Genomic DNA, 19059 nt, shown 5'->3' on the forward strand with positions numbered 1-19059 from the left:
GATCGGTGTTGATCTATTGAATTGAGATTGAAGCGGAGTTGGAATGATGTTGAAAGTTGTGGATCTAGTTTGTTTGGTGATGATTCTGGTAGATCTAGTTTAGATTTTTGTTAATTGTTCGAATCTGAAGTACGTGTGTTTGGATCTGCATGGAAAACTCTGTTGCTGCTTATTTACTTAGTCTAGTAGATTAGATCTGATAGCTTGTAGTTTAATTGAAGTGTTTATCGTTCAATCTGAAGTATGCTCTGTTTTCATGTTCTGTTCTGTTTATTTTCTTGCTTGCTTGTTGGAGAAGATGAAGTTGATTGGTAGTTATAGTCGAGACGCTTTAATTTGTGTATTGCAGCTTTCTGTCAGTAGCCAAATAGAGAAATCTGATCTTGTCGTTTACTTTGTGTGCTGAGTGTCTAACTATTTTAGGAAACTCTTTTACTTGACTCAGAAATTTGGTGAATACTCTCGAGTTATTTTTGGATACGAAACATGCATGCATTTATGTTTTACGTACTTTCAGTTCTCCAGATCTGGTAGTTAGAATAAACTAGATTTCAATTCCCAGGCCTAGTAGTTAAAACTCAATTCTCGTGTTGCGTGGCAGCAGCCAACCATCTAAAAGTTCTCTTAATGCATTCTAACGCTTCCATCCTCGTGGATTCGATCCCAACTTCCCTATACTAGCCAATATTGTAGAGGGTTGAGGTTTTGAAGCGGGATTTGATGTGACAACGACTGCATTCTGAAAGTTCACGATCTCCTAGACCCTGTGCTCTAGCGAATCCTCTGGACCTAAGAATTTGCATTAAAGAAAGAGCTCTTAAAACACACATCACATCACATCACATCACATCAGAGTCCATCGCTCCAGTGATAGAAAACTATAACAAAGCGCGCCCGAGATGAACGCCCCCCGCAGTCTGAAGATGCTTTGCAGTCATTTCGATCGGGTGGGCGCGGATATTAAAAAATTTTGCGGCGTATACAAGAATGAGGAATATCAGTACCAAAATGGAGCTAGTGGAGCTGACATTCTGAGGGCAACTACGATGATCTTCTGACAAGATATCATGAGGGCCTCCAAGTATGTGATACATTGAATAGTGTTTGGTATTTGGATAGGTGGACGGGTGACATCAAGTCCAGCGTAGGTTCGAGCTCGAAAAGTCGAAGCACATGGTGGTAGCCAATACTCATCAATTAGTAGAGGTGGGGGTGGCAGCGATGGTGGTGGTCGATCTAAGCCCGATGAGGAGAAGGTCACAAGCCAGTTCACTGGAGCCCGCAGGGGGATCGAGCTTCGATGCGGGTTTCGCGACGTCATCCGTCTGGGACGAAGGCAACGAAGGCTGCTAGAGTTAGAGGTAGCAGACGAGGCGAACCAAGCCAAGCGGCCCACACCCAACGGAGGCTATCCAAAAGTTTAATGTCCCTATTGTTGTTCAGTGTCACAACTGCCCACGCCGACGACACGACATTGTTCCAGTTGAGAACACATTACCAAGGAATTCAACTTCTCATGACTCAAATGGGACTTCCTCTATTGACAACTTGAGTTTGCGCCGACACAGAAACATCCACAACCACCGACAGAGTAATTTTTTAGGATTCGATAAAAGATGCCACATTTCCTTTTTTGGAAAAAATTCTCTCTCACATCATTATATGAAAATATACTTTTTCTCTCCATTCCACACCCAAAACAAAACTTCCTAAAGTCCCATGTGACCGTGTCATCCCACAAGTGTGACATCTTTTATGGAACGGGAATGTACTATGTTTTATTTCTAGAATTTTAATTATAATTTTTTTATTTATGTCATTTTAATTTTTAGGATTTTAATTTGTAATTTTCGGTATTTTTAATAAATTATTTTAATGAAATATTTTTTAATTAGTTTTAATTTTTAATTAAAGAAACTAAATAGTGAAACACATGAATAGTTAATTATGTGACATTTGGATGTGAATATGTAAATAACTATCATGTGTAGTATATGTATTGCAACGCCGAATAGCGAAAGGCAACGCAACTGCCAGCGCCGTTGGAGCAGCTAGCTTGATGTTGAACGAGAGGATAGTAGAATTTCATTCATCCACTAAAAAAATAGCTAGATTTAGTCATTAACTCCATTTTAATTCAAAACTCCCACGCATGCCTAAGGACGTGTTCACTACATCCCTTGTAGGTTCTCATTAAATGAAACAAGGGCATAAATGTGTTTCCTGGGCCCACACAATTCACATACTAAATGTGCGTTCATTGACTCTTAATTGAGCTTCAGATTTGAGGAATTGCATTTTGCCATTTTTTTAACCTGCCTTTTTCCGACTGCCAATGACAGGTTTGCCCCTAACACCATTCCATGAAAACTATTTGCCGCGCACATACGAACAATTTAGCGGCAATCGAAAATTGAACATTTTTATGAGGCGTAAATAAAGCTTCCAGTTTCATAACAAACACAGAGCATTACTGAAACAAAAATGCAATCCGTATAAAATGATAGGTATTTTTGGTGTATAAAATGACATTTTTGTTTAATAAAATGATACTTTTACCTTATAAAATGATAATCTAAGCGGATAAAATGACATTTAGCTTATAAAAATGATAGTTTAGCTGGAGAAATTGCATATAAGCTGAAAAATGATACTTTAACGTGACAAAATGACATAAAACTGATAAAATGATACTTTTGCCCGATAGAATGATACTTTCAGCCTATAGAATGATACTTTCAGCCGATAGAATGATAGGTATTTTTGGTGTATAAAATGACATTTTTGTTTAATAAAATGATACTTTTACCTTATAAAATGATAATCTAAGCGGATAAAATGACAGTTAGCTTATAAAAATGATAGTTTAGCTGGAAAAATTGCATATAAGCTGATAAAATGATACTTTAACGTGACAAAATGACATAAAACTGATAAAATGATACTTTTTCCCGATAGAATGATACTTTCAGCCGATAGAATGATACTTTCAGCCGATAGAATGATAGGTATTTTTGGTGTATAAAATGACATTTTTGTTTAATAAAATGATACTTTTACCTTATAAAATTATAATCTAAGCGGATAAAATGACAGTTAGCTTATAAAAATGAGAGTTTAGCTGGAGAAATTGCATATAAGCTGAAAAATGATACTTTAACGTGACAAAATGACATAAAACTGATAAAATGATACTTTTGCCCGATAGAATGATACTTTCAGCCTATAGAATGATACTTTCAGCCGATAGAATGATACTTTCAGCCGATAGAATGATAGGTATTTTTGATGTATAAAATGACATTTTTGTTTAATAAAATGAAACTTTTACCTTATAAAATGATAATCTAAGCGGATAAAATGATAGTTAGCTTATAAAAATGATAGTTTAGCTGGAGAAATTGCATATAAGCTGAAAAATGATACTTTAACGTGACAAAATGACATAAAACTGATAAAATGATACTTTTGCCCGATAGAATGATACTTTCAGCCTATAGAATAATACTTTCAGCCGATAGAATGATACTTTCAGCCGATAGAATGATAGGTATTTTTGGTGTATAAAATGACATTTTTGTTTAATAAAATGATACTTTTACCTTATAAAATGATAATCTAAGCGGATAAAATGACAGTTAGCTTATAAAAATGATAGTTTAGCTGGAGAAATTGCATATAAGCTGAAAAATGATACTTTAACGTGACAAAATGACATAAAACTGATAAAATGATACTTTTGCCCGATAGAATGATACTTTCAGCCTATAGAATGATACTTTCAGCCGATAGAATGATACTTTCAGCCGATAGAATGATAGGTATTTTTGGTGTATAAAATGACATTTTTGTTTAATAAAATGATACTTTTACCTTATAAAATGATAATCTAAGCGGATAAAATGACATTTAGCTTATAAAAATGATAGTTTAGCTGGAGAAATTGCATATAAGCTGATAAAATGATACTTTAACGTGACAAAATGACATAAACTGATAAAATGATACCTTTTCCCGATAGAATGACACTTTCAGCCTATAGAATGATACTTTTGCCGGGTAGAATGATAGGTATTTTTGGTGTATAAAATGACATTTTTGTTCAATAAAATGATACTTTTACCTTATAAAATGATAATCTAATACGGAATACAGTAATATAGTGATGTGTTAAACATCTAAATACGCCGTATTAGTGGTTATTAGGTCAACAACTACACAAACTAATTAATGAAAAATAGCTTATGGCCTTAATTTTGAATTGAATTAAATATATGATCTTCATAATACTACCGAATGTTAAATTAATTTTGCAAATATTGTAAACTTATTCAAAATTTCATCAATAAAATAATTACTACTATTCGATAATCTATATAGCACGCGTATGACTAAAGAATGAGTAATCACCCAGGTCAGCAGATGAGTACAATATCACATAGTTTGCAAAACCAGAAAGTTTAGTTAGAGGGGGATAAAACCAAATGAGTACAATATCACATAGTTTGCAAAAAGTTTCGAAAAAGATCAGTAGCTAACAACAAATCCTATCTATTCATCCACATGTTCATTGCTAGTTGCTCCCTGGTTTGAGTCCATTCGGCAGTTGGCTCGACACAATTCACATAATCAGCGCCTATGTTTTCTTCTGTGTTGCCCAACTCCGCCAAATTCATCAAGCTCCATTTCGACCGGATCAACCTCCATCTCCCGCCGAATAAAATTGTGTAGTAGAAAACAACACATAATCAAGCGGATCTGAGTCTCAATTGGATAGAACGATGCACTTCGAAGGATACCCCAACGCATTTTTAAGACTGCAAAAGCTCGTTCGATAATGTTTCTTGCCTTAGTATGGCGCATATTGAACATTTCTTTTGGATCCTGCGGGGACTCGGTTCCTGGGCCATACTCTTTCAGATGATAACGCCCGCCACGGTATGGTGTGAGGAAGCCATTACTGTTAGCATAAGCATTATCACACAAGTAGTAACAACCTACACGTAGATCATTCAAATAACATCAGCTTGATGATTTTCTATTTAAGAACACATATTTGAATAAGTGGACTACCCCGGTATAGAACAATATACCTTGGGGCACCTTGAAGCCATTACTTAATTGCAGAAATTGTGTGGATACCTCTACAATTGCACTGGCAAAATGACTTAACAGATACGTGCTCAATGATAAAGTAGCTCTACAACAAATTACAAAACAATACAGATACACCCAAATTAGGGGTGAAAACCGAGCACCTCAGGGCAACATTCGACTTTTGCCATCCAATTCCTGATGCGGTTTTCGATGACATTTCAATTAGCACCATTTTGTCAATAAATGCTATTGCCTTATTTACGGAGTGAACAGTGCAGGCCTTAATAAAATGCAGGGCCATCCTCATTTATATCAAGACTAGTGAACACCCAAATATGACCATAAATGAAGCATAAACTGTCTATCTCTAAAGTAGTGTGACCCAGACTTAGCTTTGTGGAGTTATTCCTAGGGGGGCAAAAAGATGTAGCTATCACAATAATTGACGAATTCAGAAAAAACTCTCTTCGAACCTTATTATTAAATGTGTTATATTTTCTTATTTGGACAGATCTGAATAAATATCTCATTTCACTTTTATATTCCACTAACTCATTTATTTACAATTATTACTCCTTCCGTCCCCAAAGAATATGCATTTTGGGTTTGACACGAGTTTTAATGCAAAATTGGGAAAGTAAGAGAGAGGTAGAGAGAAAAAGTAATTAAAGTATTGTCAGTGGAGAATGAGTCTCACCTCATTAAAGTGAAAAGAATTTTCAAAATTGAAAAATACATATTTTTGTCGGACGGACTAAAAAGTAAAGAGTTCATATTCTTGTGGGACGGAGGGAGTATAAAAGTAGGGCTCACACCTTAATAACATTTTACGCTCACTTTCCTTCATAAAGTCAAACAATTTCTTAAAACTCGTGCAGGTAAAATATGTAACATCTATTGGGGACAAGGGGAGTAATTGTAGGGAGTTATCAAATAAGGGATCAACAACGACTTAAAAATCAAATTCGATAGAATTTTATTAGTCGTGATACTGATCTTGAGCACTTTGATTTTAGAGTCTTGCAAAATGTCAATAAAGTCATTAGTTAGAACTTAGAAACCAACAAAAAATGAGGTACAATGTCTACGTGGTACATGCAAAATGTTTCACTATTGTTTCAGTTTAATTAGTATTCCTATAAAATATTTTAAAACTTACATATTTTATACAAAACGTTTACTTAGTGTTCTAAATTGATGCATTCCTCCTAATGTCAATACTTCTCTTCTTTTTTCTTTCTATTCAATCTCAAATCTCAATCCATTCTAATATTAGAATCAGACTTCCCTAAATCACCCTCCATCTTATATCTATAAACAAAAAATACACAAGAAAGCAAACATAAAATTATTCTGGACTCAATATCTTTGTTTTTTTTTAAAGTAGAAGATATCAGTATGAAACCACTATTCCTCTATCAGTATGAATCCGTATGTGAAGCACTCTATCATATCATTTCTACCATTTGCACTCTCTCACTGCAACACTGCCTCCTCTCTTGCAACACTTCTTCCCGACAAAATTATTTATCACCCCAATTAAATTTTTGCAAAGCTTTAGTAAAACTTTTATAACTATGCACTGACAGATGGTGCGCAATAAAAAGAAAGGGAAGGTCCATGAATCTAGAGAGAGAAAAGAACGACTTTGAGTTCTTCGGAGTTATTCAAAGTGATTTCTAGCAATACACAGTTAATCCTTTTCTTCTTGCTCCTCACAATGATAATTTACAGTAAATTAATTTGATAGTGAATAGGAAGAAAAAGGAAGATAAGTAACGGTGTTAAGGAATTTGACAGGAATATATTAATTTAAAATACTAAATAAACTTTTTATATAGAATATGTAAACTTAAAATTTTTTGTACTAAACTGAAACAATTGTAAAACATTAATATGTTCCATGTAATTACTCCATGCAGTGGCGGACGCAGGAATAAAGTTTTTAATATGTTCCATGTAATTACTCCATGCAGTGGCGGACGCAGGAATAAAGTTTGGCAGGGGTTTTACTAAAATTTCTCATACTCTCTTTCGTCCATAAAAAATAGTCTCGTTTTGCCATTTTTGGATATCGACTAGTCCCATTTCTAAAAATGGAAATTTTCTTTCTCATATTTTTATCTACTTTTCTTTCTATCTCTTTTACTTTACCTATTTTTTCTCTTTCTCTCTTACTTTATTAATTTCTCATTAGAACCCGTGCTGTCCATAAATAAGACTATTTTTTTGTTCGTCATCTCTTATATTTTACTCTCTTCATCTATCTTACTTTATTCCCTCTCTTACTTTACCCTCTCCACTTTAACCTTTAACACATCAATTTCTTAAATCATGTGCCAAAAAAAAATACCCCACCTACCTTGAGACGAATGAAGTAAAAATTACAAAAATGCATAAATATCAAATATATAAAATTAATCCAGCACAAGTTTAACAAAAAGAATAATATAATTCATGTTCTAGTTGTGTTTGTTTTGCTAAAACAATAAATATCTAATACGTAAAAATGCACAATTATCTAATACACTGTGATTTTGTAAACTACTTCCTTCATTTCCTAAAAATAGAAATTCTTTACTTTTAGTTTTTTTTCTAAAAATAGAAACTCTCCATTCAGGAAATGGATCCCACGACCTTTTAGTATTAATTTCATTACTTTTTCTATTTATTTAATAGATTAATTTGGATTAAAACTCGTATTATTTCTAAAAAAAATGGAGAGAATGACAAAAGAAAAAGAAAAAAATTGACTATCACCTCACCAATTACAAGTTGTAATTGTCGTTTGAATAAAAACGTTAAATTTAGGAAACAATTTAAAAAATGTTACTATAAGTATTTAAAACTTATTTACACTATTCATGATATTTGGAGAGCTAAAAGTTAAATCGTGCAACCATTTAAGTAGGGGTAGGGATTGACTTTTTCAACTGTTATTATTATATTCATTTAAGTTTTAAGAGGTTTTATTTATTTCTATCTTCTTCCTCATCCCAATTCTCTAGTGGTCATTGTTTCAAGAAGTTTAATTTTTTCTATAATTTTATCTTTCAGCTCCTCCTTTCCACTAAATCTCTTTCCCATGAAACCTAAAAGATATAAATTTAGGAAGGGCTGAAGATAGATTATTTTAATTTTAAAAAAAATATTTAAAAAAAAGGTTTGGGAAAGGCCTAAGCCCTTCACCTCCCCTCCTGAGTCCCCCTGTGACTCCATGTGGCAATATAATAATCCCTCCGCCCCACATAATTTGACCCAGTTTTCTATTTTGGGCCGTCCCACATAATTTGACTCATTTCACTTTTACCATTTTTGGTAGTGGACTCCACATTCCACTAACTCATTCCTACTCACATTTAATTATAAAACTAATATATAAAAGTGAGACACACATTCCACTAACTTTTTCAACTGACTTTTCATTACATTTCTTAAAACCCGTGTCCGGTCAAAGTGTCCCAAATTATGTGGGACGGAGGGAGTAACAACATGCAGAAAAAAAAATAAACAAATGAAATGCAAGTTGTCAACGGAAAATATGAGTAAAATATAGAGGTAATAAGCAGTGATGCGCATGAGTAAATTATAAAATCATCATTCCATTGAGTTGAAATCCAAACACTTACGTTTTGCGAAAGATGGATCACCTGAAACCAAGCCCGGCGAACTCGAGACCGTTGACGCCGATCAGCTTCATCGAGCGAGCCGCCACCGTCTACGCCGACTGCACCTCCATCGTCTACGGCTCCTCCAGCTACACATGGTCGGAGACCTATCTCCGCTGCCTCAGGGTCGCCTCCACTCTCTCTTCATGCGGCATTACCCGCGGCGACGTCGTGAGCGTCGTCGCCCCAAACATCCCCGCCATGTACGAGCTCCACTTCGCCATCCCCATGGCCGGAGCCATCCTCAACACCGTCAACATCCGCCTCAACGCCCACACTATCTCCGTCATCCTCCGCCACGCCGAGTCCAAGCTCGTCTTCGTCGATTACCAATCCGAATCAGTCGTGCTCGAAGCCATCTCTCTGTTTCCGCCTACTTGCCCTCTCCCGAGGCTCGTCCTGATCGCCGAGGAAGGCCAGCCTAGAGGTGGTTCCAAGCCAGGATTCGTGGCGGATTACGACACCGTTTTGACGAAAGGTAACCCTAATTTCGATTGGGTTCGGCCGGAGACCGAATTCGATCCGTTGACTCTGAATTATACCTCCGGCACGACCTCGGCTCCCAAAGGCGTAGTCCACAGCCACCGCGGCACTTTCCTGGTGACTATCGATTCGTTGATTTCGTGGTCGGTGCCGAAGGAGCCGGTTTTTCTATGGACGCTGCCGATGTTCCACGCCAACGGGTGGAGCTACACCTGGGGAATGGCCGCCGCTGGTGGAAACAATGTCTGCCTCCGCAGATTCGACGTCGCCGCGATCTACGCTGCGATTAACACGTACCACGTGACGCACATGTGTGGCGCGCCGGTGGTGCTCAGCATGCTCACAAATGTCCTCGGCGTGAAGCCTCTGGAAAAGCCGGTGGAAATCCTAACAGCCGGATCGCCGCCTCCGGCGGCGGTGCTTCACGGGACGGAATCGCTGGGGTTCTCCGTCAGCCATGGATACGGCCTGACGGAGACAGGAGGAGTGGTGATTTGGTCCACGTGGAAGAAGAAATGGAACAAGTTGTCATCAGCGGAGAGGGCGAGATTGAAAGCAAGACAAGGCGTTAGGAGCCCCGGAATGACAGAGATCGACGTGATCGACGCTGAAACAGGAAAAAGCGTGGAGCGCGACGGCAAGACTTTAGGAGAAATAGTGCTCTGCGGCGGCTGCGTGATGCTGGGCTATTTAAAAGACGCGGAGGGGACGACCAAGGTGATGAAAGACGGTTGGTTCTTCACTGGTGACGTGGCGGTGATGCATCGAGACGGCTATATAGAGATCAAGGACCGGTCAAAGGACGTGATCATCAGCGGCGGGGAGAATCTGAGCAGCGTGGAGGTGGAATCAGTTTTGTACGGGCACCCGGGGGTGAATGAGGCGGCGGTGGTGGCGAGGCCGGACGAGTTATGGGGAGAGACGCCGTGCGCGTTTGTGAGCTTGAAGGAAGGGGTGAAGGAGAAGCCGACGGAGAAGGATGTGATTGAGTATTGCAGGGAGAGGATGCCGCGGTTTATGGTGCCAAAGACGGTGGTGTTAATGGCGGAGCTGCCCAAAACTTCCACCGGAAAAATAAAGAAGTTTGTGCTCAGAGAGGCCGCAAAGGCGATGGGATCGGCCAACATCAGTAAGCTTTAGTTCTCAATTCTGCTATGGATTTGCCTTTTGATGGAGTTTGTGGATTCCATCTGCAATTTGATGTAAGTAATATAAACTGTTTTGTTTTGGTTTCAATATTTGATATATTGTCTTTCCTTGTCCATATTGCTGATATATTGTGGATCAGTAAGGATCTGTCAGGTTTAATTTGTGATAGTGGATTTTGTTTGAAAAGTAAAATGCGAGAAAATAAAATTGAAGAACTCTTCAAGACTACATTTTAATTGATTTGAATTATTTTTGTTGATACATAGTACATCCCTATTTATATGACTAGAGAAGTAAATGTGCCTAGAAACTAAATAATTGGAACTATAACACTATTAATGTTATATTCCTTGAAACTCTAAATTGATCATTTCCAATATTCTTGACTCTCATATTATATTTCCAACACTCCCTCTCAAGTTAAGTATCGAGTTTTTTCGACACTTAACTTGCACAATCTTCATTTGGATAAATAGTTTATACTCGTATTTAGGAGTCCTTCACTTTTCATTGATAGTTTATGCTCGTATCATAGAGTTTCTTCAATTCATCATTGATAGTTTATACTCGTATCAAGTAGTTATTTTTTTTTCTTGAAAGTTTAGACTCGTTTCAAGGAGCTTCTGCACATTTTCCGACGATGAGATTTCTCCCATCACATCTCACTTCGGTTTCTCCTCGACATTCTTCAGGGCGGTCACCTCTTGGATCGCCGCCAAATCTCGCGGTTCCTCCAGTCAGCGGGATCTCTTCTGCTGCATCTTCACGGCGATGTGCTATTCTGCTTTTTTTTTCTTTTCTGGCCGACAACGCCTCCTTTCTCATCATGGCTGGCCATCTTTTCTCCATCACCGGCACGACATCCTTTGTAACTCCGGTCACCTGCTTCTTCGGCATTGGGCTCCCCTATTCCGGGCAGCCTCTTCCTCTCGGCTGCTCGTCGTCCCTTCACGAATTGCGTCGGCTTTATTTTTTTGAATAGTTGGCTCTTTGTAATTTTTTTCAATTTTGTAATGTTGATATGCATGATAATGAATTCATTGACTTTTTGGGGTAAATCAAGCTACAACATTCTTATAATCTATTCATATTTTAGTTACTACTAGTAGTACAATTCACATACACACGCACATGAGATATGAATAAAAAAGATATGCAGCTGCGGGGACTCATCATACCTCACATGAGATGAATAAAGAGACTCACTCCCCACGTTATTTCTTAGACTTATAAAAATGTATTCCCTTTGCTAAAAAAATACTACTGATATAGTATTTCGACTGACACGATTTTTTTTATGAATAAATAAATAGAGTATCATCCGAACAGGGAGACATCATACTCTTAGACTTATCGTTTACATCATACTTTCGAGCATGTCCGAGAGGAAATATCAACAGCTAGCCAACAAGGAGACTAAGCATACCAAAAAGAATGACATGAATTTTAATAAAATAGTTTGTGGACCCCTGTGATAGGACCTCATTTTACATACATGGTAAGTATGATGATGTTAAGGGATGATTTCTCTTAACAAGATTACGACGTCACGATTGCGATCGGCTGAGAGATAAAAGGACAGTCGAGGGAGCTTACCCGTCGATCAAACCAAGAACTGTACAAAATTTAAAATAAAAGCATGAAAATAAAATAAGGATAATTGTATTTCTGGATTCATTGAGAAGAATGCAATGTCTCCTATTTCTAATGTCAAATACCATTACTTAGGGAATAACAAAATATAAAGATATGATAAATTAATAATAGATTAAATAATAGAGATATGGAGATATGCTTGTATCGGATGAGTTGTATGAATTTATTATTATAGATGTAATGAAATATTTTTAGGACTAATAACAGCTAAAAGCATGAATTTTGAATATTTTCTAGTATTTCATGTGAATTTTAAAACAAAATATATCACAAACTTGTGGAGTTATGTAGTACTTTTTCACAGCAAATAATTTAGCCAAACAACCTTTCTTACGTGTCAATTTAATCCATATAAATCTATTTTTATGTGGAAAAGTCTCAAATAATGAATAAAATCATTCAATATTAGTATATCGCAAATTTGAGGGTCACAACAATAACACGCTCAAATCACCATCCTCACACTCATAAAGTAGCCAAAGTTTATGGTTTTAGTAATTACTCCTTTTATATATCCATAACAGATATCACTTAGAATAATGACACGAGATTTTAGAAAATATTATTTTATATATTAAGTGGAAAGAGAGAAAACTAATATACAAAAAGAATTCATATAACAAAAAAAACTAACTTCATGTTGTAACAATATTGATGAAGAATCAGAAGAATACCTAAACGCGAGTCAAATTTCTCCAGAATGTTAACAAATATTGTAATGGTACAGTCTACACTCTACACTCATCTTGCTCACTATTTTTTTTACCCCACCATTCTCGTCGACGTGCAAGGCTTACAAAATCATTCCGACGCCGCAACACAACACCGAAGCCACCAAAGCAAATTCCATTTAGGAATGTGTATATTATAAGATATCAAATATCATATATTTATAGTAAAACAACGAATTACGGGTATCTTCCAAAACCTTTCACTTTCTCTATTAAACATAAGAATAAATGAAAACCTTTTTAAATTCCCCAATACCAAAAGTTACAAAAATATTATTAATGTTGGTTCCAATTGGTTTTTTTTCTTATTAAATTGGGTGCTTTAAAGAGAATTAAGGTTGTATTGCAATAATTATTATATTTAATGATTTGATAAAGATTAAAAGAACTTAATTAGTAATCTTTACCGTGGTTTTGCTATTCTTCTTGACTTTTAAGTAATCCCATTGTTATTTATTTAATTAATGTTACGCAATTTATTTTTACGTTTCATACCATGTTTGTCAATTATGCACTTATGCACAATTTAATGTGTAGTTGATTGTTACGCATGTAATAGCCACAGGAAGGAATTCATTATTCCATAAATATTCAAATTGGTTCATAAATTATAAATATTTTAGAATAAGGACAAAATTTATAAATATTTAAAAAAAGGCCAAAACTCGCCTTTTATATATGTATAGATAGATAGATTATTATATAAAGGACTTTTTTTTCATTCACTTTCAGTAACATTTCTTAAAATTTATATTCAGTCAATTACAATTAGTGAACATGGAGGAATTAATAATATTAGTATTAACTTGTATTTATTCGATTCAAACACATTGAGTACTTAAGTAAATTAACAAACAATTTAATAGTATTATTCAGTGGCGGAACCAGGGAGGGGCAAGAGGGTACAGTCGCCCCTCCCCGACGACCTGTTACCACGGATCCGAACGTATATTTTCCATATCCCTTGCTTCTAATTTCGCTTCGAAGATGAAGCGCAGTGGCAATTCCGCCTTCTCTATTTCTTAGAACGTAGAAAAAGAAAAGACCAAAGTGCCAGCCTTCGGTTTGAAGAAATACTGAAAGCTTATGCATTCTTAAAGAAGTGCTTACAATATTTTAGGATAAAATGGCATTCATATTTATCACATCTCTATCGGTTAGCTTACATTTAACGCTATTCGTTTTATTTTTTTAGATAGTAGAACTTAATACTTTAAAAATTGTTATTAACATTGTTAATTTCAAAATTACATAAAAATTCGAGACTAATTTATTATTTTATTCATTTATCTAAAATTATAGACCAAATGTAGCATTGACCTTTTAGTTTATATTTATTTATAAAATAGATAATATTATATTTTCTCGATTTATGCATGTCATCTTGTTAATGGGTCATGTTAATCTTCTCTATATTGTTCCAGAATATAGGCGAGACTCGTTGGGTTTCGACCTGCCCAGCGCACTTGACAACTCTAGTCAAGTTCGGCCCAAGGCACACTTAGACAACTGTAGTTTGTTGGATTTGTTTTCTTATGGAGCATCCTTGTGGGTGCAACCATTAAATACTAGACATTGATAGTTATTATAATATGTTACAATTATTTTTAGAATATTTTATTACTTATTTTTCCTTATTAGTGCATTAAATTTATACTTTAGAATATGTAACCGCTGACTCATTTGATACCCTTAATTATATCTCGCCCTCATCCTATACACCCCACTTTCCAAAAAAGGAAAAAAATATTTAACAAAACAAACCATTTCACCAAAAATGAAAAATACTTCCAACATGAAACGAGAAGAAAAGGAAGAGATAGATTGCAGCCATATCTTCTGATAAATTCACATGGTCGCATAGCAAAGACAAAATTGATGTCATGAGTTATGGGCTGGTTAATCAGCAAATCAGGATAAGCCCTTTTCTAAATAATTTGTATTTAGCCTCATAAACAATCTTGCAATCATCCTCCATTTATTTTCCTCCATTGTAATACTTTGTGAGGGACTTGAATTTGAATAATTTATTTATTTCACTCTTTTTCTTTTTTACTATTCACCAAAATGTAATTTTGTACTATATTACTAAATATAATTGTTGCTGTTTGTAATTAATACTCGGTATTATGAAAAGAATAATTTAACCCCCACCATTCAATATTTATAAAAGTATAAAATCTGTGTGTTTTATCACTATCATCATTGTACATAATATTCATACCAAACCACATAAGAAAATAATTTATCGCAATCTCAAATCTAAAACTTATTCAATCCAACATTATCAATAGATTTTTCTGGGTTTTGGTGACTTAAATAATTAAATTAGACAAGTTAGGTCCCCAACACACTCCATAAAGCTAAAACATGTAATTTTAAGCTTAAAAACACGACAAACAAGGGATTAGTCTTTTCAGAAAAAGAAATACTCCTACTACTAATAAAAATAAAAGTTACGTCAAATTGATAACATATATACAAAATTACACATATAAAAAAAACTAGAGGAATCAATAAATTGACTTCCATAAGCCTTATCTACCCTCCAAAATCTATCTCACTAATCAAAATCAACACACAGCTTTCGCAGAAACCAAAATCAAATGGATCAGCTGAAGCCAAGTCCGCCCAATTCAAGGCCGCTGACGCCGATCAGCTTCATCGAGCGAGCCGCCACCGTCTACGCCGACTGCACCTCCATCGTCTACGGCTCCACCATCTACACATGGTCACAGACCTATCTCCGCTGCCGCAAGATCGCCTCCACTCTCTCTTCCTTCGGCATCACCCGCGGCGACGTCGTCAGCGTCGTCGCCCCCAACATCCCCGCCATGTACGAGCTCCACTTCGCCATCCCCATGGCCGGAGCCGTCCTCAACTCCATCAACCTCCGCCTCAACGCCCAAACCATCTCCGTCGTCCTCCGCCACTCCGAGTCGAAACTCGTCTTCGTGGATTACCAATCCGAATCGATCGTGCTCGAAGCCATCTCTCTGTTCCCCCCGACTTGCCCTCTCCCTCGCCTCGTCCTGGTCCCCGAGGAAGGCCAGGTTAGAGGCGCTTCCAAGCCAGGATTCGTGGCGGATTACGACGCCGTTTTGGAGAGAGGCGATCCTAATTTTGATTGGGTTAAGCCGGAGACTGAATTCGATCCGTTGACTCTGAATTACACCTCCGGCACGACCTCCGCTCCCAAAGGCGTCGTCCACAGCCACCGCGGCACGTTCCTGGTGACAATCGATTCGTTGATTTCGTGGTCGGTGCCGAAGGAGCCGGTTTATTTATGGACGCTGCCGATGTTCCACGCCAACGGGTGGAGCTACACCTGGGGGATGGCCGCCGTCGGCGGCACCAATGTCTGCCTCCGAAAATTCGACGCCGCTGCGATCTACGCCGCTATCCGCACGTATCACGTGACGCACATGTGCGGCGCGCCAGTGGTGCTCAACTTGCTCACAAATGGCAATCCGAAGCCGCTGGAGAAGCCGGTGGAGATCATGACCGCCGGAGCACCGCCGCCGGCGGCGGTGCTCCTCCGGACGGAGTCGCTCGGGTTCGTCGTGAGCCACGGGTATGGCCTGACGGAGACCGGAGGTCTCGTGGTGTTCTGCACGTGGAAAAACAAGTGGAACATGTTTCCGGCGGTGGAGAGGGCGAAGCTGAAGGCGAGACAAGGCGTGAGAACCCCCGCGATGGCGGAGATCGACGTGATCGATGCTGAAACAGGGAAAAGCGTGGAGCGCGATGGGAAAACTCTAGGTGAAGTAGTCCTCTGCGGCGGATGCGTGATGTTAGGCTATCTGAAAGACGCGGAGGGGACGGCTAAGGCGATGAAAGACGGGTGGTTCTTCACCGGCGATGTCGGGGTGATGCACCCGGACGGGTATTTAGAGATCAAGGACCGGTCAAAGGACGTGATCATCAGCGGAGGGGAGAATCTGAGCAGCGTGGAGGTGGAATCGGTTTTGTACGGGCATCCGGCGGTGAATGAGGCGGCGGTGGTGGCGAGGCCGGATGAATTCTGGGGAGAGACGCCGTGTGCGTTTGTGAGCTTGAAGGAAGGGGTGAAGGAGAAGCCGACGGAGAAGGATGTGATTGAGTATTGCAGGGAGAGGATGCCGCGGTTTATGGTGCCGAAGACAGTGGTGTTCGAGGCGGAGCTGCCCAAAACCTCTACCGGAAAAATACAGAAGTTTGTGCTCAGAGAGGCCGCCAAGGCGATGGGATCGGCAAACCTCAGCAAGCTCTAGTGAGTCAACGCTGACTTCGGAGTATTCTGGTTTAAATTTTAATAAATACTACTGTACTGGATTTGGTTGATGCATTTCTATATTTTGCAATTTATGTAATGTAACATTTACCGAAATGTATGGTTATTTGCTGCGTTTTTATTCATACCAAATAAAATGCCATTCATGTCCTATTTTGAAATCAAACTTTGTATTGCATACTTTTTTTTAGCTAAATGTGTGCAAATAAACTAACAACGTTGAAATATCAGAACCAAGGCATTATTGAGAATTAATCATATAACTCCTTATAATCGTAATCAATTACTCCCTCCGTCTCCATCCACGAATAGAAGTCTTGTTTTTTCATTTTAGTTCGTCCACAAAAAGAAGTCCCGGTTCACTTTTACCATAAATAGTAATAGGGTGGTCTCACCTTCCACTAACTCACTCTACTCACATTTCATTTAAAACTAATATATATACAAGTGAGACTCATATTCCACTAATTTTTTTCCACTCATTTTTCTTAACATTTCTTAAAATCCGTGCCACCAAGAAATGAGACTCCTAATGATCGACGGAGAGAGTATAAATTAGACCCACTTGAATTTTGTGTATTTTGTTATAAGTTAGATATAAAGCTGCTCTTGAAATTGATATGATTCAAGATAACTCCAACTGACGTGTGATATCTATCTATGAGCGGTATAATATAATCTCAACATGTAATTTTATACTCCTACTCCGGTATATTGATAGCATATTGTTTTTATAAATTTGAGTTACATGATTACATCTACTACTCCATCTTCCCTGAAAGTTTGTCACACTTCTTTTCTGTACTCGTTTTATAAAAATAATACTACATCTATCCACGAAAAATAGAGCATATTTGTCATTTTTGGTTGTTCACAAAATAGAGCACATTTAAAAAGGGAAAGTTTTCAACAACTTCTCTATTATTTTTTCTCTTCTCTATTATTAATAATATGGACCTCACATTCCACTAATACTACTTCTCTCTTACTTCTTTACCTTTTCTCTCTTACTAAGAACATCTCCAATAAGGAAAGGTAAATAAAAGAGGTATATCATCCATTTACCTTTTCAAAAAGTGAAATATACCCTTTCAAAAAGTAATACATTCCAAAGGAAAAAAGTTATATAGAAAGGTAAATCATTTTTTAAAAAATAAATAATAGTACAAAATGCATTAAAAAATATAAAGTGGAATACCTTCTCAAATATCTTCTCCCTTTGAGAATGGTTTTTCATGAAAAGAAGGCAAATATGGTAGTAGTTATAATGGAGAGGTAAAGATCTCTCTTCAAAATGAGAAAAGGTATAAGAGTATCTCCAAGGGGAGAGGTAAACTAATATAACTACCATATTTACCTTTTTTCATGAAAAATCACTCTAATGGGAGAGGTATTTGAGAATGTATTATACCTTGGGTTGCGTTAGTGTGCTAACTAGTTTACAGTAATAACTAATAACTTTCAATTCAGTGTATTAAAATTATCAACACAAAGATATAATTATATCAATACAACATGTAAATTTAAATATCAATAGAAAGACATAATTTATCAACACAAGAAAGATTGATAAATTTATGTCTTTTTGTTGATATTTTTAACATACAAAATTGATATTTAGTTATTAGTTATTAGTTATTACTGTAAAAAAGTTAGTATTTGATCACACACCATTATACATTTTTTCATTTTGAAGATGTATCTTTACCTCCCCATCAATGAAGAGGTAAAATCTTATAACTATCATATTTTCCCTCTTTACATGAAAAACCCTTCTCCAAGGGGAAATGTATTTGAGAAGGTATTACACTTACTGTTTTTTAATGCATTTTGTACTATTATTTTATTTTTTTTAAAAATAACTTACCTTTCTATATATTTTGGAATGTGTTACTTTTTAAAAGAGTACATTTCACTTTTTTTAAATACATAATATATCTTTTCTATATACCTCTTCTCCCCTTGGAGATGCTCTAATGCCTTCTCAAATACCTTTCCCCTT

General features: G+C 36.9%; 2 protein-coding genes and 1 non-coding gene across 3 annotated transcripts; 2 read left to right on the top strand and 1 right to left on the bottom strand.

Moving 5' to 3' along the window:
* Window positions 1-8738: 8738 nt before the first annotated feature.
* LOC121786340 (2-methylpropanoate--CoA ligase CCL4-like) lies at window positions 8739-11376 on the top strand. Its single transcript, XM_042184956.1, has 2 exons — window positions 8739-10450; window positions 11090-11376. The coding sequence occupies exon 1, from the start codon at window positions 8739-8741 to the stop codon at window positions 10386-10388; it is 1650 nt and encodes a 549-aa protein (XP_042040890.1). The 3' UTR covers window positions 10389-10450; window positions 11090-11376.
* Window positions 11377-14131: 2755 nt separating this feature from the next.
* Window positions 14132-14234, bottom strand: LOC121788116. Its single transcript, XR_006047569.1, has one exon. It is a non-coding gene; the product is annotated as a U6 spliceosomal RNA (small nuclear RNA).
* A 1045-nt stretch (window positions 14235-15279) lies between these two features.
* LOC121788110 (2-methylpropanoate--CoA ligase CCL4-like) lies at window positions 15280-17223 on the top strand. Its single transcript, XM_042186986.1, has one exon. The coding sequence runs from the start codon at window positions 15391-15393 to the stop codon at window positions 17035-17037; it is 1647 nt and encodes a 548-aa protein (XP_042042920.1). The 5' UTR covers window positions 15280-15390; the 3' UTR covers window positions 17038-17223.
* The last annotated feature ends 1836 nt before the right edge of the window (window positions 17224-19059 follow it).

Source organism: Salvia splendens, chromosome 22 (genome assembly GCF_004379255.2).
Source record: "Salvia splendens isolate huo1 chromosome 22, SspV2, whole genome shotgun sequence".
Taxonomy (NCBI): domain Eukaryota; kingdom Viridiplantae; phylum Streptophyta; class Magnoliopsida; order Lamiales; family Lamiaceae; genus Salvia; species Salvia splendens.

Coding starts and splice junctions, on each gene's coding strand:
- LOC121786340 (XM_042184956.1), top strand. CDS start 8,739: ATGGATCACCTGAAACCAAGCCCGGCGAACTCGAGACCGTTGACGCCG.
- LOC121788110 (XM_042186986.1), top strand. CDS start 15,391: ATGGATCAGCTGAAGCCAAGTCCGCCCAATTCAAGGCCGCTGACGCCG.